We start from the raw sequence: 22291 nt of genomic DNA on the forward strand, positions 1-22291 counted from the left end.
CTCTTTTCTTCTCTTCTCTTCTCTTCTCGTCTTGTCTGTAAAGCGGCGCATCTCGTCCGGCACCACCACCACCGGCCACCGCCACCGCCACCGCCGGAAGAAAGGGAGGGAAGAAAGGAAGGTCGGAATCGGATCAAACAAGGAGCAAGCAAAGCAAGATCCAACCAGACCCAAGATCCAAGCAGACCAAACCAAGATCCAAGCAAACTATCAAACCAAGATCCAAGCAGAACAAACCAAACCCAAGATCCAAGCGGGAAGGGAGGATGCTGCGGCGGCACAGAGGGAAGGGGAAGGGGAAGGAGTCGGCGTCGGCGTCGGCAGGGTCGGATTCCACCAACTTGTTCTACGAGCTACGCCCCGACTGCGCACACAACGTTCCCGACACCAAGTTCAAGATCAAGGTCTATTCTTTCCTCTTTCCTCTTGTCTTGTTTCGACACCAAGTTCAAGATCAAGATAAGAATAATGGATGTTGATTTCAGATTGGCAAGACGCTGAGCGTACGGAAATGGCACGCCGCATTCACGCACCACGGATCCCTCAACATCTCCTCTGTTCTAACCAGGATACAGAGCGGGGTATGTACTCTACTCTAGTCATAATTTAGAGTGTAATTTCAATCATTTTTGCTCCGTATCTAGTCCCTAGTTGAATGGATCTTTAAAAAGACAAAATATTTAGGAACGGTGGGAGTAGTAATTTTCTTCCTAATAACAAAGTAACAAGTACAAGTAGGGTGTGCACCCAGCAATCAGGGGAGAGGTCTGGGAGTTCCTGCTTGCCTGCTTCCATCCCGACAGCACCTTCGATGACCGCGACCACATCAGGCAAGCAAGAAGGATACAGTATGCTACATGGAAGCAACAATGCAAACACATGGATCCTCACGTTGGCAGCGGCAAAATCATCACTGCCCCCATCATAACCGACCATGGCCTGCCTATCAACGACCCTTTGGTCTTACTCGAAGCCACTACCACACACCACCACCAGCCCAGCACCAGCAGCAATGGAAGAGAGCTGGATAAAGACACCATCCAGTGGAAGCTTACGCTACACCAAATCGGTACAGTCCATCCATCGATTACCATGTCAACTTCTTCTAATTAATTTCCCCACTCTTATCCTTGACTATGTGGTGGTGGGTGGGTATAATAAATAAATAAATAAATATACAGGTCTTGATGTTCTACGCACTGACCGCTCCATGCTCTTCTATGACAAGAAAGAGAATCTCTCCAAGTTATGGGATATTCTAGCTGTATACGCGTGGATCGACAAAGAAGTTGGTTACTGCCAAGGTACCTCCGCCAAGTTATGGGATTTGCACCGGAATGCTTATTTATTGCCTGAAACGAAAAGCACCATTCTTATGCATCTACTCATCTTCACATCTCAAACAGGAATGAGTGATTTATGCTCACCGATGATAGTGCTTCTCAGTGACGAAGCAGACGCGTTTTGGTGCTTTGAGAGGCTCATGCGTAGACTGGTTGGTACACACTGCTTCTCCATCAGTCTTCAACCTGTTCCTCAAAAAAAAAAAAAAGATTCCTAAAAAAAAAACAGTCTTCAACCGTGGCTTGTTTCACTTATTCGTTATCTATATCTGTGATTTTTAAAAGCGAGGGAATTTCAGATGCACACAGCAATCTGTTGGGGTTGAGAACCAGCTTCAGCACCTTGCCTCTATCATTCAGGTGTTGGACCGAAAGCTACATGACCACCTAGGTATGTATGTGTGTAATCAAGACTCAGGGAGGGATCTGTCAATCAATCTGCCTGGATATCCATCTGATATTAATTACACTGCAATTGGTTTGGTGCTTGATGACTGTTGAACACAGAAACACTTGGCGGGGGCGACTATCTCTTTGCATTCCGTATGTTCATGGTATTGTTTCGGCGTGAGTTGTCATTCGGGGACTCCTTGTACCTTTGGGAGGTGAGTAAATACTCTTTTTTGATGTCCTACTAATCTAAAACATTTGATCTATTTATTCATTTCGTCCTTAGTGCTCTACGGGCCAAATTCAGTACAGTAGTGTGTGTTGTACAGTTGGCCTCAATGCCTTAAAAGTATCCCAGGCTGAATTTTTTCAGTATGATTCAGATGTCATTTCATTCTGTTTAATGATACCATGCCCATGTTCAAAGGTGTTGAAAACAAGGTTTAGTCACGGAAGCCATCCAACACAATGCATATTTCCTACTGCTATTTTTTGTGTGGTCATGGTTGTTTTTGTGTCCACAAAATAGAATGAATGGTATTACTACCCAACCAGGGTAGCAGAAATTGGTCCATTGGTAAACAACCACACGCTCAGGCTTGGTTGGGTAACCAGGGTAGCAGAAATTGGTCCATTGGTAAGCAACCACACGCTCAGGCTTGGTTGGGTAACCAGGGTAGCAGAAATTGGTCCATTGGTAAGCAATCACACACGCTCAGGCTTGGTTGGGTAACCAGGGTAGCAGAAATTGGTCCATTGGTAAGCAATCACACACACTCAGGCTTGGTTGGATTGAGCATTGTAACATACAGAGGTACTTTAGTTGAGTTAGGAATGCAGATGGACTCAAGCTAAGGCTGCATTATTTTGCACATCAGTCGATCAAAACGAAAGGAAAATCAAGAAAACTCGTTGAATCGACGGTTTTGTTTAATGGCTGGCCAATTATTGGCATTATTGTGAGCTCTTCTGTGTCAAGGAGGTCTCCAGTAAAAGGCCAGCCAGCTATGACCCTGGTTGTAATGTCTCGAGGAACAATACTTTATATGTCTTGAATTTTTAACTCTTGTTTTCAAGTAAAGAGCTTGGTTGTTGAACTCTGATCAATGGATCATGTTTGCTATTTGCAGATGATGTGGGCCCTAGAATATGATCCTGACATGTTCTCGACGTATGAAGAGAGCGGGCCTGCAACCGACACAAGTACTCAAGGATATAAACCAAGAGTAGTAAAATCAACCCGTCAGTTTGGCAAGTACGAGAGGGCGAATATGAAGAGCGCTACTAACTGTGTTGATGGCCCTGTCCCTATTTCTGTTTTCCTGGTTGCTAGTGTGTTGAAAGAGAACAGTCAGAAGCTGCTGCAAGAAGCCCGAGGGTTAGATGACATTATCAGGGTAAGTTTTTTTTTCCTTGTTTCTTGTTTTATGATGCAACACGTAAGTATTTCAGGATTCAACACATAATAGGAGCACCATGGAACTTTACATAATAGGAGCACTGGAAGTCGACTATTAACGTTGAAATAAGATTTGTTTGAGATTGAAAGTAGATCTGAAGTTGTTTTTATTTATTTGTTTAGATATTGAACAATGTTAATGGGAACTTGGACGCAAAGAAGGCTTGCGCTGGTGCACTGAAACTTCACGCCAAGTACCTTAGAAAGGTAATGAGCTCCTTTCACTAATACTAGTATGCATTCTTAGTTTTCTTTTTACTAATAATATGGTGTTGTGTTAGCAGATGCAGGGAAAGAAATCCTAACATAACACAGACAAGGACACTTGTGTTGTCACAATTGTAGCACCTGGACACGGACACGGACACGGTCTCGGTCTTAAAATTGTATGTAAATTTGCATGCAGAGCATTTTCGGTGGCATCTTTGTTGCTTGGAAACCTTGAAGTTTCAGATATGCGCCACCCAGCCAACCAACCAACCAACCAAAAAAAGTGTATAAGCAAGTCAAGTGTATTTGTCTTGGTTTTCCAAGTGTAAGGAAGATTCTTTGTTTTTGATCAAAAGAAGAAGAAAAATATTTGCGTGTAATTAATTATGTCATTGTTATCAAAGAAAAAATGAAAAGGGATAATAAAAACAAATATATGTTTTTATGTGTGTCCGTGAGCCAAAAGATAAGGATAATCTTGTTTCAAACTAATGTTTGTAGTAACCAATGTCTGTTGGCCATTGATGCTACTTGCTTGATGGTATGATACTAGAAGGATTAAGCGCAGCAACCGTTGGTGTTGTATTTTTATAAAATAAATTAGCCTGTTTGTTTTTAAAATATAGGTGTATTAGATTTTTAAAAAGTCAAAGCTCTTCAAGTATGACCAAATTTGTAGAGAACTATATTAATGCTCATAATATTAAGTTGCAGTCATTAAATTCATCATAAAATAAATTTTCATATTTTGTTTATTTAGTTGCTGATATTTTTACTCCAAACTTAGTTAAAGTTAAATAAATTTGATTTTTAAAGAAAAAAAATACACCTTATATCTTGGAACTGAGAGAATTTGATTTGGCTAGTGTGAGAGGCAATGGCCTATGTTTTATATTTTATTTATAATGGGGTGTTTTAATGAGTTTTTCATAGTGAGATTCTGTGTTATATGCTAATTAACCGATATTTACGTTGAAAAAGAGTTTCGCGTCACTATCAGCATGTATCTATTTTGGTGTTACAATAATATATTTGTAGGTGGCACGGGATCGATGTATTATGATAAGTTAGTTGCTATCGATTAATTTTAAAAATCGTTGATCAAGTTAAAATCATAAACCCAATCCCAAAATTGAATACCTCAATCGAATCAAAAAGCTCCAAAATTAAGGAGCATAGTGAATTAAAAGAATTTGTTGAGAAATTATGGATCCGGTTAAAGTTGGATGACTAAATTTTAATTGAAGACCTTAATTAATTGTGAGGCTTCCAATCCTAGATACTAGTCGTCAACCCATGCTAGAAATTTTAATACGTATTAGACATAACAAAGTTTTGAAAAATTAGTAATTTGAAACAATAATTTGAAGATGTTTATATATGTTATTAGTATTAGCAAAAGGGCCCGTGCGTTGCAACGGAAGAAAAAAATACCACACACTTTTAATATTTTAATAATCATTTTAATTTATTAAAATAATAAGCTAACTAACTAATGTAGTCAGTCCTATCCTATTTTGTTGAGAAATCAACCCGTCCATTGTTTAATTTCACCATGATGAGAAATTGAGCGGGACAAGCAAAGCAAAACAAAGAGGCTACGTGAATTGATCAATGAACTGTCATCTTATTTCACTCATGGGGTAGAGAATGTGGAATCAGATGACAAACTGAAGGTGGTGTTCCATTCTCTGTCTCTACAACAATACAATCTTACATTCAATACATTCATTCATCAGCAAACAAATCCCCACAAAACAAAATTTCTTGTCGGTGCTTGACACATGGTTGGAGGCATGGGGAGGGGATCTCACCAGATGATGAGTTCCTGCCGGAGGAGGGGATACGATAAGGGGATCAAGGGTTAGGCGCCTCTATCTGGCCATAAGGAGTCGCCGTTGCCGCGCCATAACCTCGGAGTTCCCCGTGTGAGCCATGGAGGCCCGCCTCCACTTGCAAGTACTTCGCTCCGCCGCGCCTTATTCGCGCGCCGCCGTCGTTCTGCATCGAGCAGACACATCATCCGCAGTCACTGTAGCTGTCGCGTTGATTTGATTCAGAAGCTGTGCTCGAGCGCCGAAACGGGGGAGCAAGCGGACAAAGGTACGGCCGCAGAGGCGGGTGGGTTGAGATCGACAACAGTGGTGGTTGAGGTCGGCCGCGGCGGCGAGTGGTGTGGCAGCGGCCTGGACACAGGCCAGGGTGGACCAGGATCGACGCGATGCGCTCGAGCGCCGCAACAGAGGCAGTGAGCAGGGAGAGGTACGGCCGCGGAGGCGGGTGAGTTGAGATTGGCAGCGGTGGCGGTTGAGGTCGGCCGCGACGGTGAGTGGTGTGGCGGCGGCCTGGGCACAGGTCAGGGTGGTCCAGGGTCGACGGGAGGAGGCGATGCGTACGGGTATAATTTTTGCAGCGAATCGTTTTTTTCTTTTACGTTGAAGATAAATGATGGAGCGCGGGTTGAATAACAAAAAATACAGATTTTTTTATAAAAATGTCGCGGTGGGTTTTCCGACGGAAGCAATAGCCGCTTTATTATTAGGTATAGATTACACATGCACATAGTAGGAAGTAATGAAGTTAGATTGGTTTGAATATTTTGTGATTAGATTGTTGTGTGACAAAGGTATAAGTAGTATCATTGTGTGAGGGCGAACCACCTCAGATGCATAGAAGATAGGTGGAATGGATGTGGTACTTTGTGAAGGTTATATAATGATGATGATATATGTTTTATGTTGGTAGATAACACAGTTACAAACGCACGGAAAAGTTGTTGCATGTATCATGTACCCGTGACCTATAAGTTTTGAAAAGGTATTAAATTGTTGCACGCAAAAGATATATATATATATATATATATATCTTGCCGGAAAAGAGTCTGAGAGCGTGTGCATCCTGCTGATATACCACGATATCCTGTTGGTGTGTACAGGTATGGGGATGTGAGCTTGGCTGGTGGGGCCTTAATAAAAAGCATATACGGGACGGTCATAGGAAAAAGACAGAATACGCAAGCAAGCAAGCAAGCATACAGACAGTGATCGATGTACACGGTGACGGCTCGAGCTAGCCGTGGATCATATCTCAGTCCAAGAAACATCTCCGTCAATGCATCCATCAGTAAATAAACTCTCCACCGGCGAACTAGTGTAATGTATTAATTGTTCAGTCAGTCCCATCCCATCCTCCTCTACCTCGGCGGCGGCACAACGAAAACAAAACATACATCTTTCCTTTTGCCATGAAAGCTTGGTATAATTATAAAAGACTTTGTTCCTATCTATACACAATAATATAATGGACACATGCATGCACCTCGAGGTAATATTCACTGATGGTTTGAGGTTACAAAGTACATGACTTATATACACAGGTGGGGAGTGGGCGTTACTCCTCCTAGAAGCTAGGCATGACTAACCAACGGTTGTTACAGATAAGTGTTACATGCAGTTCAACACCCCCCCTATGTTGAGGCTGGACCGGAACTCGTGGAACACCAGCGACGGTAGACCCTTGGTGAAGACATCCGTGAACTGAGATGTGGATGGCACGTGAAGGACGTGGGCATCTCCCATGGCGACGCGATCACAGACAAAGTGTAGGTCTATCTCGATATGTTTGGTACGTTGATGTTGTACCGGGTTGGAGGCGAGGTATGATGCGCTGATGTTGTCACAATAGACCACGGTGGCACGTGTCGGGGGGTGACGAAGCTCGGTGAGGAGTTGGCGTAACCAGCAAGATTCAGCAACACTGTTGGCTACACCTCTGTATTCGGCTTCGGCGCTGGAACGGGAGACGGTTGCCTGTCGTTTGGAGGACCAGGAGACGAGGTTGGATCCAAGGAAAACACAGAACCCGGAGGTGGATTTTCGTGTGTCCGGACAACCAGCCCAGTCGGCGTCAGTGTAGGCGACAAGATCCAAGGAAGAGGATCGGTAGAGCTGCAAACCAAAGTGTGAAGTGCCCTGGAGGTAGCGCAGGATACGTTTGATGAGCTGCATATGTGTGTCGCGTGGTTCGTGCATGAACAAGCAGACTTGTTGCACGACATAGGAGATGTCGGGACGGGTTAGGGTGAGGTACTGAAGAGCCCCCGCGAGACTCCTGTAGTATGTGGGATTGGAGAGAACACGACCGTGGGAAAGGGACAATTTGGAGCTTGTGTCAACCGGAGTAGAGACCGGTTTGCAATTTAACATGTCAGCACGCTCAAGGACTTCAAGGGTGTATTGTTGTTGGCTGAGAAATAGACCAGACGCGGTGGGTGTCACGTTGATGCCTAGGAAATGGTGGAGAGGACCCATGTCGGTCATGGCAAACTCAGACTTGAGAGAGGAGATGATGGTGGTAAGGGTGGTGGTAGTGTTGGCGGTGAGTATTATGTCATCGACATAAACGAGCAGGTAGGCAATGGAGGTGTCGCGGTGTAGTATGAAGAGGGACGTGTCACTCTTGGAGGCGTGGAAGCCGATGGAGAGTAAGAAAGACTGGAACCGTAGAAACCAGGTGCGAGGAGCTTGTTGGAGGCCATATAGGGATTTATGGAGGCGGCAGACATCATCCAGAGAGGTTGGGTCGACAAAGCCGGCTGGTTGAGAGCAGAAGACGGTTTCATGGAGCTCACCGTGAAGAAAGGCGTTCTTGACGTCAAGTTGATGGATTGGCCAAGAGTGTGAGGTGGCAAGACTGAGGACGACCCGAATGGTTGCTGGTTTGACAACGGGGCTGAAGGTTTCGTCGTAGTCGACGCCTTCACGTTGGGTGAAACCGCGAAGCACCCATCTGGCCTTGTAGCGAGCCAGGGAGCCATCCATGTTAAACTTGTGCCAAAAAATCCACTTGTCGGTAACCACATTCACACCTGCAGGCTTAGGCACCAAAGACCATGTAGAGTTATTCATTAGAGCATTGTATTCATCTTGCATAGCCTGGCGCCAATGGGGGTCTTTGAGGGCGGATTTGTATGTTGGAGGAATGGGTGAGATGGCAGTGGTGGTAGTGTCGGCCAAAAATAGGCGACGGGGCATGGAGAAGCCAGCTTTGGAACGGGTGGCCATGGGGTGGGAACTTTTGGTTGGTGCAACTGGGTGCGCACATCGCGGGAGCGGACGAGGCGGTGTGCATGGCGGTGGGGACGCCGAGGAGGATGCGGTGGGGTCAGTGGCAGAAGTGATGGAGTGGCGAGGCGCGCGGAGCGAGGAAGATGCGGGCGCAGGGGAATTAGCAGACGCGGTCGGTTCGGGAGGAGGGCTAGGATTGTGGCGCCCGAGTCGGTAGGTGGGGTGGTGGGGCGGGAGCTGCCGGCTGGTGCGTGATCCGAGGCTGTCGGACGCGTGGGAGCTGGTGAGGGCGCGTGGGCGTCGCGACGCGGTTGGCGCGACGTGCATGGGGAGGCGACCAAGGGAGGTGGATCTGACGGAGGCGGCGGATTGGTGGTCGAGGGCGTTGGATCTGGTGCTGTAACGGAAAGCGGGGTAGGTGGGATACGCCCGCTGGGATTTTCTGCAGACCAGGGATCTGGTGGAGGGGTGTACGGGAAACAGGATTCGTCAAAGACGACGTGGCGAGAAACGATAACGCGACGAGTGGGTAAGTCGAAACAACGATACCCCTTATGTTCGAGGGGGTAGCCGAGGAAGACGCAACGAGCGGCACGGGGAGAAAGTTTATGTGGCATTGTTGCGGCGGTGTGTGGAAAACAAAGGCAACCAAATACACGGAGGTGGTCGTAAGAGGGGTGTACACCGTGGAGAAGGAAGTATGGCGTGTGGTCCGCAATGGCACGGGAAGGTCGTCGGTTTAGGAGATATGTGGCTGTATGGAGAGCTTCAACCCAGAATGGTGGTGTGAGGTTGGCTTGAAAGAGGAGGGGATGGACGATGTCGTTTGTTGTGCGTATGAGACGCTCGGCTTTGCCGTTCTGTGGAGAGGTGTGAGAGCAGGAAAAGCGGTAGGCGATGCCGTTGGAAGAGAAGAACGTGCGGAGAGTATGGTTGATGAATTCGCCACCGTTATCGCATTGCATGGCTTTGATGATGACGTTATATTGTGTATGGACAAAGGAGAAGAAACGTTGGAGGGTAGGGGATGTGTCGGATTTGTGACGCAGCGGGAATGACCAGGAGTAGTGAGTAAAGTCGTCCAATACAACAAGATAATATTGATATCCAGAGAAGCTTACAATAGGGGATGTCCACAGATCACAATGAATGAGATCAAACGAGGCACAAGTTTTACTAAACGAAGAAGAAAAGGGTAAACGAGGTTGCCGTCCTAGTTGACAGGCGGTACATGGAGGTGTAGGAGGCTTATTGCAATCGGGAAGAAAATCTTTTGCTAAAGTGGAGAGGGACTGTGCGCCAGGGTGACCGAGTCGCCTATGCCAGAGTGCGGAGGAGGCGTGGGCGAGTAGCGCGGAGGCCGATGAAGGTTGGCTGCCATGGAAGGGGTAGAGGCCGTCGTTGCTAATGGAGATCATGAGAACCCTCCGCGTTCGAAGATCCTTCACAAGAAAACCACAGGGGTAAAATTCAACTGAACAAGAATTATCTTTAGTGAATTTGCGGATGGAAATGAGACTGGTGATGACTGTGGGAGAGACGAGGACGTCGGTGAGACAGAAATCGTGGGGTGGGAGGGTGGTGGTGCCGGCGGCAGTGACGGGAAGGGATTGCCCATTGCCGACCAGAATGTGAGACGGTACATGCGATAATGAAGAACTAGACATGGAAAGGTTACCTGGGTTGCCGGTGACATGAGATGAGGCGCCGCTGTCAAAGTACCAGTCGGTGTGGCGGGGGGGGGGGGGGGGGGGTGGCGGGGACGCCACCAGAGCTGTAGGCGGCGTTGAGCATGGCGAGGTGATCCCACGAGGGCTGCTGGTTGGGGAAGTAGGGATGTGGCGTCGGCGAGTGGAGCACGGGGTAGGCGTGGGCGTGGGATCCAGGCCGAGGGCCGAGCACGCCGGCGGAGTTGGGCGGCACCCAACCTAGGCGAGGAGGCGGGATGGCCATGCCGTACGGAGCGAAGTAGCCCGTGAATGGAGCAATCGGAGGATGGGACGGCGGGGCACGACCTCCAGAGTCGTGACGGCCGCGTCCATGGCCACGGCCGCGACCACGACCGCGGTCACCACCATCGCCGCGACCACGTTGCTGTTGAGGAGGGTGCGGGTGATGCGGAGGCGGACGGTCAGAGCCGCGATCAGGAACACGGTCGCCAGTGGGACGCCCGCCCGAGCCGGAGGCGGTGTTGGTGGAGAACCGGCGCCCGGGAGGGCGAAGGCAGACGCACTTTCCTCGGCAGCGCGATGCGTCACGGATTCTTCGGCGAGGACAACGCGGGAGAGCACCGTGTCGAAGGGGAGCCCTTGATCACCAAGAACGACACGGATGGTGTCGAGGCGCTTGTCCAGGCCGTGGAGGAATTGCGTGGTCAGATCCACCTCAATGACGGCGTAGTCGATGTCGGCGAGGCCGTCGGTGAGGAGCTTGAGGCGACGTGCGTACTCGGTGACGGAGAGGTCGCCCTACTTTAGGTTGCGGTATTGGCGATTGAGGAGCATGAAGCGGGCGGCGCGGTTGGCAAGGAAATAGTCCTTGATCTTAGTCCAGACGACATAGGTGGTGGTGGCACCGACGACATGGTCGATGAGAGGATCCGCGAGAGTGGCGTAGATCCAGAGGGCAACGTGGGCGTCAAGCTCGCGGTATTGGGTGTCAGCGTTGGGTGGTGGTGGGTGTTCGATCAGAAACGAGACGCCATAGCGGACAAGCACCATGAGGAAGAAGGACTTCCACTTGTGGTAGTTGTGGTCGGCAGGGTTGAGGAGAAATTTGATGTGGTTTGTGATGTGGTCGTTGAAGATCGGGTGGCGAGGAGGAGGAGGCGCGGCGGCGGCCGGAGTAGAGGAGGTGAAGAGAGGGGCGAATTGGGAGATGGGATTGCCGGCGGTGGCCTGGAAAGTGAATGGGGGGTTACCAGGGGTGGATGGCATCAGCGAGGTTGCAGCGGAGGCGGCCGGGGCAGTGGCGGGTGGTTGCACCGCGTTGGAGGAGAGAGAGCTCGGGGAGTCGGCAGAGCTTGGTGCGCCGGAGCTGGAGAAGGGAGACGCCATCGCGTGTGCCTGGAGACTGATACCAAGTAGAACGAGATAATATTCACTGATGGTTTGAGGTTACAAAGTACATGCCTTATATACACAGATGAGGAGTGGGCGTTACTCCTCCTAGAAGCTAGGCATGACTAACCAACGGTTGTTACACATAAATGTTACATGCAGTTCAACATAAATATTAGGCAAAGTAGTATATATATGTAAAAATTGCATAATACTAATTGATGCTCCAGATGTTTCTATGATGCATCACGACAACGCTACCTTGCATGCCTGAATCTAGTCCACCCATCTACAACATGATTCAGTGAAGTGTGCTCATAAATAGGCATGTTTATAGGAAATTTTCTTCATCAGACGCTACATGATTATCTATTGTGGTTTATCATTACTCTAACGGCTAAAATCAAGAAGCACATTCAACAAATTTTTTTAAGGATGGTTTTAACTTGCCTGTGGACTTGCAGAGCCAACGACGAATACAATGACATCATATAGATAAATCACTATGCTTTCCATCCACTATAGGTTTTTCAATGGGTAACGTACCAATTAGGACAACAGAACGATCGACTTCACACCATGATCGGTACACCTCATCCTACGCTGCATCGATCATTATCATCGTCAGATTGTAGTCTGCCCGAAACATGAAGCCAGGAAGAATAGGTACAGGATGGATTTGATAGTTGGCCCTTTTTTTTAGATCAGAAACGTGAGTGTACTACTCCATTCGTTTCTAAATATAAGTCTTTTAAGAGATTCCACTAGAGGGGCTATATACGGATGTATATAGACATATTTTAGAGTATAAATTCATTTATTTTGTTCCGTATGTGGTCCTCTAGTGAAATTTTTAAAAAGACTTATATTTTGAAACGGAGGAAGTAGAAGCTTGCAGTGTAAGAGAAAATCCATGATCCTAACAAACAGGGAACCTATCGCCGTTTGGGTCGCTCATCATTCCTCGCAGCACCTGGTTTTGGCTCCTTTTTGTGGTTCGCCTATGGTCATGCGGGTGGAAGAGCGCACTTGATGGTGATGGGGGATATCCTTGGATGAGAAAAAAAATGTTGCCATCAGGCATACTTCCTCTGTTTCTAAATATAAGTCTTTTAAGATATTTCATTAGGGGACTACATATGAAACAAAATGATTGAATTCACACTCTAATGTATGAAGAAAAGAATTGAGCTAGACGTAGTCAGCGGCCATGTCTAGGTGTCAAGAAAGATGTTTTTCTTCCTTTTTTTTGCCGGAGAGATGTTTTCCCTTTCTTGTGTGATTGTTTTTTTCTTTCTCAATTGCTAGAACAGTTTCTTTATGTACTTTCAGTGGACATCAAATGCATAAGTTTTTCTTTTCTTTTCACCGGTGGAGTTTCTATGGAAGGATGCTATCCTTATATACTAAAATAATTGATGGATGGTTTCCTTCTTTTGCCAACATTACGTGTCAGATGTTTCTTTTTCTTTTTTGACGGACGATATATATGTTATGTAAGTTTCAGCGCCCAGGGGTCAAGCGCGGAACGTTTTTTGATTCCCTTTTCCGTGAATGTTTTTTTCTTAATCCGGATTTGTTTTTGCCGAATTTCATGAGTCATCAAACCGATCTGTTTTTCTTTTTCTTTTCTTCAATGGAGTTTTTATGGAAAGAGCCTATCGCTTTTCAAGGAACCGTTGATGCTTTCCATTTATTTCACCAACATTAAACGTGTCAAACATAATCTTTTAGTTCTTTCTTTTCATCATGGGGTTTATATCGAAGGAGGCTTTTTTTTTTTAATTTCAAAAGGAATGAGACTGTCCTTAAAAAAGGAACCATGGATGCTTTGCTTCTTTGGTTTCAACGACGTTAAAGTTAACGTGCCAGATGCAATCTGTTTAACTCCCAAAAAAGATGCAATATGTTATTTTATTTCTTCTTCATCCTAGAGTTTTTACGGAAAGAGACTAACCTTTTTGTTAAAGTTGAACGTGTCAGATGCAATCTGTTTAACCCAAAAAAACATGACAGGTGTCTTTTTATTGGACCATCTATGTTACGTAAGTTCTCCTTTTATCTTGGATGTAAATTCTATAGTCCAGTGGTGTTATTAATTTTAATGATGTGGATTAATTAGAAGGCTTGAAAGGGGCCTCCAATTAGTAAATAGGAGATAATATATGGCTGTCGGATGCAAAATATGTGATGTATCCCCCTCTCTTTAGGTTTGTGATCAATTAATCCTACTCCCTGTGTCAAGAAATACTTTCATAAGAATGGATGTATTTATATATTTTTTAATTTTAAATACATTCATTTTTATCCATTTATGCGACAAGTAATTTATTACATGTACAACGTTTATGTATTTTTGCTGTGATGTGTAGAAAAGGAAACTCAATGTCTCTGGTATGATAATTTAGGCATGTGCGACAGGTGGCTAGGCATCACTAGTTTCCCGACCCAGCGCTCGCCGGGGCCACCCACGCAGGAGGTCCAAATCACGTCAGAGTTCCGCGCGGCCAGGGCAGTGGCCAGATGCATCCGCGCGGATCCAACAGGTGGGCACCAGTAAGTTACTCCTTATTTTCAATTTCCTTTTTAGTGTATTTACGAAAAAGGGTTGTGATTAATTTTAGATTTCTCGATTGGTGTATTTACAAATTAGTGCCCTATGATAGATTACTGTGTGTACATTGCAAGCAAATTATGAAGTAGGGTTATGAACTAGGATTTGTTCACTGAAATTGTTCAAATAGTCTGTTTACATAGGATGTTGCATATTATTAAACTCCATATCATCACATATCAGAAATCTGAATGTTTGTATGTTTTTTTTTGCATAGTTTGGATGATGAAGTATGGGAATTGAGGCTGCATTTTCAAGGTAGAGACAATATGGAAAGGAAGTTTTCCTCATAAAAAATGAATTACCTATTATTGTTAGGACTGGTTGAACTTGAGGGCTATGTGTTGGATGCCAATTTCTTTTAGGTTAAGGATGAGGGTAAGGGGCTGGAGGGGATTGAGGTTTTGGACAGTGATGAGAAGGTGGCAGAGACGCTACATTTGTTTGTTGAGAAGAAAGTATTAAACATAACAGTGAGAGGGGCTAGTGATCCAAATCCAGTAGATGTAAATATGGATTGCACCTTGCTTGAAGAGCAGATTCCAATCAGTCAAGTTGGTGGGTGCATTGTTTATAGTGTTTCCCAAGAAGGTGTCGTTTTCCCTGCCTCAAATTCTTCACAGCCTCTAGTTATGCCGGATTAACCGTATATTAACACAAATAGAGCTGTAATTTGAAGAAGGGGAAAGAGGCACTCAAACATGAAAATATTGAAGCACAAGATCAAGCTGAAGATGAGTTGGACAAATCATTTTGAGATTTTGAGTTTGACAGGGGTGAAGTAACACCCGTGTAATTCAGCTACAGTAACCCCTATAAGTAAGCTAGAATAATCTCTTTTGATTAAGCTAAGTCATCTTGCTAAAACTGTACTTGATCATCTTTGCCTCATATCTCATTTCGAATTTCACTCTGAATTCAAATACAAATAATAAGTGAAATAAAGAAATGCTCAAACATTCAATCTAAAATGTTCCTAGTGTTACAAATATTCCCTGTATATTTTTCATGATGAAACCAACTTTTTATAAAGTAATTAAATGTCCTAAAACAAATAAAACAGTGGGAAAAGCAACCATTTAAATGTTTGTCCATTTATGAAAAAATCCAAACAATTTTAAATGTCTCCCAAACTTTTTGTGGCAGTGCTAGATATTGCGTTAACTATGTGGCCAGGTCCCACATTTTTTACAAAATTCAAATGATGGCTACATAAAATAAAGTCTACTACTGTAAAAGGAAAACCGAAATAAAAAAATATAAGACTTAAGCTATTGTGCACTTGGGCCCTATGTCTACAGGGAGGCCCAACCCAATTCCCCCTGCCTTCTTCTCCCCGCAGTTCATCCATGACGTGCTGGCCATCGGCCACACATCCATGCCGCGGATCGACCACGTGCCGGCCATCCAGCTCCTCACTGACGTCTATGAGGTCGTCCCCGAGCCCCCGGACGAACCCTAGCGCCACTCCCTCTCCTCCCTCGCGCCGCTTTTCTTCCTCCCTATGCACATCGATGCGGTCATCGCCGTCGCCGTCGCCGCGTCGATCCCGCGGCCACGGCCACCTCTTGCCTCACCATGATGTCGTGAAGCACCGCTGTCCTCTAGCTCACCGTCCCCGACCAAGCACTCGAGTCGGGAACCACCATGGCGCCGCCCCGACCACTTCTTCCTCCTCTGCCCCGACGACGATCTTCTCCGACTCCGGCACCCCAAGCCTCCCCCGAACCCACTGTTATTTCCCTCAGTTTGTTAAGAACCAAGGTATTAATCCAGTAGGAGGAACAAGCAATGCCCCAATATTAGCACCTACACAAACAATTAAACTCTTGCACCCAATGCAACAAAGGGGTTGTCAATCCCTTTACGGTTATTTGCAAGGATGAGATCTGATAGAGATAGATATAAAAGACTAAAAGTAAAACAAAAGTAAATAAGTGCATAAATATACTTTTGGTATTTTTTGGTTTATAGATCTGAAAATATAATATGGAAAATAGACCCCGGGGTCATAGGTTTCACTAGAGGCTTCTCTCATGAAGGAAAATAATACGGTGGGTGAACAAATTACTGTCGAGCAATTGATAGAAAAGCGAATAATTATGAAGATATCTAAGGCAATGATTATGTATATATGCATCACGTCTAGTGTCAAGTAGACCGAAATGATTTTGCATCTACTACTATTACTTCACACATCGACTGACTCCTGCCTATATCTAGAGTATTAAGTTCATGAAGAACAGAGTAACACATTAAATAAGATGACATGATGTAGAGGGATAAACTCAATCAATATGATGAAAACCCCATATTTTTATTCTCGATATGATGAAAACCCCATATTTTTATCCTCGATGGCAACAATGCAATACGTGCCTCGCTACCTCTACTTTGTCAGTGGGTGAGGACACCGTAAAATTGAACCCAAAACTAAGCACTTCTCCCATTGGAAGAATTACCAATCTAGTTGCCAAACCAAACCAATAACTCGAACAGACTTGCAAAGATATGAAATCATGTATATAAGAATTCAGAGAAGGTTCAAATAATATTTATAAATAATCTAAACATAAACCCACAATTCATCGAATCTCGTCAAACACACCGCAAAAGAGTATTACATCGGATAGATCTTCATGAAGATCATGAAGAACATGGTATTGAGAAACAAAGATAGAGAATAATACATCTAGCTACTAGCTATGGACCCCAAGACCACTGTGCCTACACAAGGTCAGTTCGTTTATGGCAACCAAGAGGACGTGGTTGATGAGCAGGCCGCCCTCCTGGGTGAACATCTTGTTCAGAACGCTCACGATCAGCGTCCCGTTCGCACCGTCCGCGCGGCGCAATGCCGCCTCCAGTTCATCGCCGTCCTGCTAGCACAATCTCAACAACCGGAAGGTTCCATTTGTCGCTGCTCGGCCAAGAAATATACAAAAGGGCACCGGCCGCGAGCCACACACACGACAAGTTTGCCAGCTCCAGATATGACAGCGCCCATGCTTGTGTAACTAGGGACTCACCGGACAAACAAGGCCTATTCAGTTTCTCAAGGCAGGGCAAAGAGGTGTCGTGGTCATTATTTTCAAACAAAGTCACAACCGTGGAGGAAGCAAAGCAAATCAAGAAACGCAGACCTGCCTGACGGATGACGGACAACACAAGCACACCTGTTCTGGAAAAGATACGACACTGGCATGCACACCAGGATCATCCCGCGTCGACGAAATCTGTTTGTGTCACATTAACCGACGGGCGGAAGTGCAAGTCGATGTCTCTGCGGTCCAGTTTACAATGAGGTCGCACCGGCATCCGTTGGACGGACCGCCTGTAAAAGCACGCAGAGCCCGCCGCCCTACGGACATGACCTTTACTTACAAAAACATCAGGTGATATCCATCCTATTTTTTTATTAGTACGTGTTAAATCATTCGATAAAAATTATTCTGGCATGTGCTATTTCTTAGACAGGACAATTATTCAAAGCAACAGTGGCACTATATCTCGGATATGGAGCGCACCGTCATCGTTTTACTTTGGCGTTCGTCTGTGCCACGCTACTCAATGGACAAGCATGCGAGCTGGCTGCCACCGCGTTTCAGTCTATACCAACATGGCGGGGCCATGTTTGTCCGCTCGGGCCGCCCAACGGACGCGCGCAAGACGCCGTCTCTGCGGTTCGAACAACATCAACACGCTAGTGCCGCGCTCGCCTATACGAGCCACCCAACGGACGTGTTCAAGACCCGTCCCATGGTCCGGTTTACATCAACCCGTCGGTGCAGTGCTCGCCTATACGAGACGCCCAACAGTCGGATGCAAGACGCCGCCCTCGCGGTCCGGATGACATCAACATATCATGGAGTTCTCACTTATAAAAGCCGTCCAACAGACGTGCGCAAGCCGCCATCCCCACGGTCCAATCTACGTCAACACATCATTGGCTTTATATCTCGGAGATGGAGCGGGTACCAGTATCTTTCTCTGTCGGATTATGCCACAGTCAAGTATGGAGATTCTCAAGCCTCCTCCTTGAGTCGCCTTAAGACTCAGAGGCTACACAGGCATGGCTCGGCAGATTCAACCGGGCTGAATAATTCAAGAACCCGGGGTCGTTACAGAAAAATTAAGCCGGTCTTGGGGGCTGCTGCCTCATTGACGAGAAGATTTAAGAATCGTCCAAGAAGGCAGTCGCCATGATGCGACCGCCCAAACATGGGTGCCCGACCTTATTGGCGGATGATTCATAAGTGGCCAAGAGAGGATGGCGCTACCAGTATCAAAGAGGATGAACCGCCATATTGCGCTCGCCCAAACATGGGTGCTGGTAAGCCAAAGAGGACCAAACAGTTGCCATGAGCACGGTTCAAACATAGGCACCCAATCATGTTCTTGAGAATTAAGCCGCCTTACTTGGGGGATACTAGCTTCCCAAGTCGTTTTGCAGTAAGAGCGTAAGCTTCTGCAATCCTATGCTCGACTTTTCCCTGATCATACGTCATTTGGGGGCTTCCGACTCACTGAGTTTAGTCTGAATACCCTCTTGGCTAGCGAAAAATTACCACATTACAATGGTTATACTGTATGTTTGGCGACTCACCCTTCACGCCCTTAGAACTCTTGGCGAGTCAATCCAATATTGGACCCTGAACTCCCAACGTTAAAACGAGTGGAGCTGGTGGGAGTCGGCATATGGAAAATAGACAAACCATGGGTTCACTGAACCTGCTTCACTGAAGCTTGACTCGCGCCTGATCAGCCAGTCTAAACAACTCATGCTGTTGCAAAAGCCTCTTTAGGGTAGCACTAGAGCCTTACAAGCTCGTCCTACCCTGCCGTGACTCACCGAGCCGACCGCCGTGACTCACTGAGCCGGTTTAACCTTTTTTGGGTACCACTAGAGCCTTGAGAGCTCGTCCTACCTGCCATGACTCACTGAGCCGGCTGCCATGACTCACTTAGTCGGCTTATTTAAACTTGATGACATACTATGGTGTTGACAACATTATTCTATCATATACATGCATCTTATTGCATTGCATCATGCATCATACATACATATCATGCCGGACTTCAAACCGGGTCGAAGCATAAATTATTGCAGGTGCAAATAAATCTTTGAATAGCCAATTTGGCTGGATTTTTATCATGGTTTATCATAACGAGTGTTAAACGATTGGGGTTAATGCCGAGTCATCTAATTGACCGACCCTTGGATTTCTTCAACTTGTGCTCTGTAGTAAACTACAACACTTATGGATTTCTCAAACATATGGATTTCTCAAGGATATATTTGCCGGGTTACATTGCAACCACGGTCAAGGATTTCTTTTATCACAAAGGCATCATCAGCTCGCAGAGTGGATATGATTTTACTATAGAATGGAAGGAATAGTCCCAAGTTGCTGCATGCACACAACCCGACACTTGGGGGGCTACATTATTCAAATCAAGATTACATCAAAGTATGAAACACTAGTAGAAAAGATGGCTATCGTTCGGCCCTGGCCAGCCCATTAGTCCCGGTTCTTCAAGAATCGGGACCAATGGGGGGTATTAGACCCGGTTCGTGAGCCCAGGGGGCCGGCCGGGGCCTCGTGGGCATTGGTCCCGGTTCGTGTAGAACCATTTGTCCCGGTTCGAGCCATGAACCGGGACCAATGGTCCTCGCTGCTGGCCCACAACCATTGGTCTCGGGTCGTGGCATGAACCGGGACAGAAGGGGTGGCTTTAGTCCCGGTTCATGCCACGAACCGGGACAAATAACTTGCCTATATATACCCACCGCCGCGGCAGAGCACTCCACAGTGCTCTGTTTTTTCAATCCGGCGAGGTTTCTAGTTCACCTCCTATGCACATGAGGTGTTCACCTCTTATGCACATGAGGTGTTTGATGAAATGCCCGAGCCACACTAGTTAAGCTTTCTCCTCTCGAAGCTCGACCTAGGAGCTCCATTTTTTTCGAGATTTGTCTAGATTTAGGGGTCCGTCACGCCCCGTCCCCGTTTTCACCTCCGTTGATCGCCCGCGCCGATCTCGTCGCCGGCACCACCGTGGTGAGCCTCTTGTTCTTATCTTCTTTATGGTACTTGTCTAATTTTCTTACTTTAGATAGATATTTGTCTGATTTCTTAATTTTGACACACATAATTATATGTAATGCACGCAGATGAACCGGCAATGGATGTATGGTGACAGACACACCTCCGAGTACATTAAGGGCGTGCATATTTTTCTCGAAGTGGCTGAGGCAAACAAGCAGAATGGTTTTATGTGTTGTCCATGCAGTAAATGTGGGAATACGAAGTCTTACTCTGACCAGAAAATCCTTCACACCCACCTGCTTTACAAGGGTTTCATGCCACACTATAATGTTTGGACGAGGCACGGAGAAATAGGGGTTATGATGGAAGACGACGAAGAAGAAGAGGACGATGACAACTATGTGCCCCCTGAATACGGTGATGCTGCAACGGGGGAAGCTGCTGAAGATCAAGAGAAACCAGACGATGTGCCCGATGATGATCTCCGTCGGGTCATTGTCGATGCAAGGACGCAATGCGAAAGTCAAAAGGAGAAGCTGAAGTTCGATCGCATGTTAGAGGATCACAAAAAAAAGTTGTACCCCAATTGTGAACATGGCAACACAAAGATGGGTACCGTACTGGAATTGCTGCAGTGGAAGGCAGAGAATGCTGTGCCTGACAAAGGATTTGAGAAGCTATTGAAAATATTGAAGAAGAAGCTTCCAAAGGATAATGAATTGCCCGACAGTACGTACGCAACAAAGAAGGTCGTATGCCCTCTAGGATTGGAGGTGCAGAAGATACATGCATGCCCTAATGACTGCATCCTCTACCGCGGTGCGTACGAGGATTTGAACGCATGCCCGGTATGCACTGCATTGCGGTATAAGATAAGACGAGATGACCCTGGTGATGTTGACGACGAGCCCCGCAGGAAGAGAGTTCCTCCGAAGGTGATGTGGTATGCTCCTATAATACCACGGTTGAAACGACTGTTCAGAAACAAAGCGCATGCCAAGTTGATGCGATGGCACAGTGAGGACCGTAAGAAAGACGAGAAGTTGAGAGCACCCGCTGACGGGTCGCAGTGGAGAAAAATCGAGAGAGAGTACTGGGCTGAGTTTGCACGTGACCCAAGGAACGTATGGTTTGGTTTAAGCACGGATGGCATTAATCCTTTCGGGGAGCAGAGCAGCAATCACAACACCTGGCCCGTGACTCTATGTATGTATAACCTTCCTCCTTGGATGTGCATGAAGCGGAAGTTCATTATGATGCCAGTTCTCATCCAAGGCCCTAAGCAACCCGGCAACGACATTGATGTGTACCTAAGGCCATTAGTTGAAGAAATTTTACAACTGTGGAATGGAAACGGTGTACGTGCGTGGGATGAGCACAAAAAGGAGGAATTTAACCTGCACGCGTTGCTATTTGTAATCATCAACGATTGGCCCGCTCTGAGTAACCTTTCAGGACAGACAAACAAGGGATACCACGCATGCACGCACTGTTTAGCTGACACCCAAAGTATATACCTGGGAAGCTACAGTTAGAATGTGTACCTGGGCCATCGTCGATTTCTTCCGACCAACTATCAATGTCGAAAGAAAGGCAAGCATTTCAAAGGCGAGGCAGATCACCGAAAGAAGCTCGCCATGCGTACCGGTGATCACGTACTTGCTATGGTCAACGATTTACACGTAATCTTGGAAAAGGGTCTCGGCGGACTAGCTGTTCCGAGTGATGCTGGGGGACACACACCCATGTGGAAGAAGAAATCTATATTTTGGGACCTACCCTACTGGAAAGACCAAGAGGTCCGCTCTTCGATAGACGTGATGCACGTGACGAAGAACCTTTGCGTCAACCTGCTAGGCTTCTTGGGCGTGTATGGGAAGACAAAAGATACAACTGAGGCACGGGAGGACTTGCAACGTTTGCACGAAAAAGATGGCATGCCTCCAAAGCAGTATGAAGGTCCTGCCAGCTATGCTCTTACCAAAGAAGAGAAGGAAATCTTATTTGAATGTCTGCTTAGTATGAAGGTCCCGACTGGCTTCTCGTCGAAGATAAAGGGAATAATAAATATGACAGAGAAAAAGTTTCAGAACCTAAAGT

General features: G+C 46.3%; 1 protein-coding gene across 2 annotated transcripts; it reads left to right on the plus strand.

The window, feature by feature from the left end:
* Positions 1–3782, plus strand: LOC123395293 (rab GTPase-activating protein 22-like). Of its 2 annotated transcripts, none has more exons than XM_045090273.1 (10): positions 1–404; positions 486–581; positions 739–1069; positions 1182–1304; positions 1407–1495; positions 1629–1734; positions 1851–1948; positions 2864–3130; positions 3316–3399; positions 3477–3782. In XM_045090273.1, exons 1-10 carry the CDS (start codon positions 267–269, stop codon positions 3495–3497), a joined length of 1353 nt encoding a protein of 450 aa, XP_044946208.1. In that variant the 5' UTR covers positions 1–266; the 3' UTR covers positions 3498–3782. The 2 variants fall into 2 exon arrangements, with proteins under 2 accessions (XP_044946208.1, XP_044946209.1); XM_045090274.1 differs by having other exon boundaries at positions 318–404; positions 752–1069.
* Positions 3783–22291: the final 18509 nt, after the last annotated feature.

This window comes from Hordeum vulgare, chromosome 5H (genome assembly GCF_904849725.1).
Source record: "Hordeum vulgare subsp. vulgare chromosome 5H, MorexV3_pseudomolecules_assembly, whole genome shotgun sequence".
In the NCBI taxonomy this organism is placed as follows: domain Eukaryota; kingdom Viridiplantae; phylum Streptophyta; class Magnoliopsida; order Poales; family Poaceae; genus Hordeum; species Hordeum vulgare.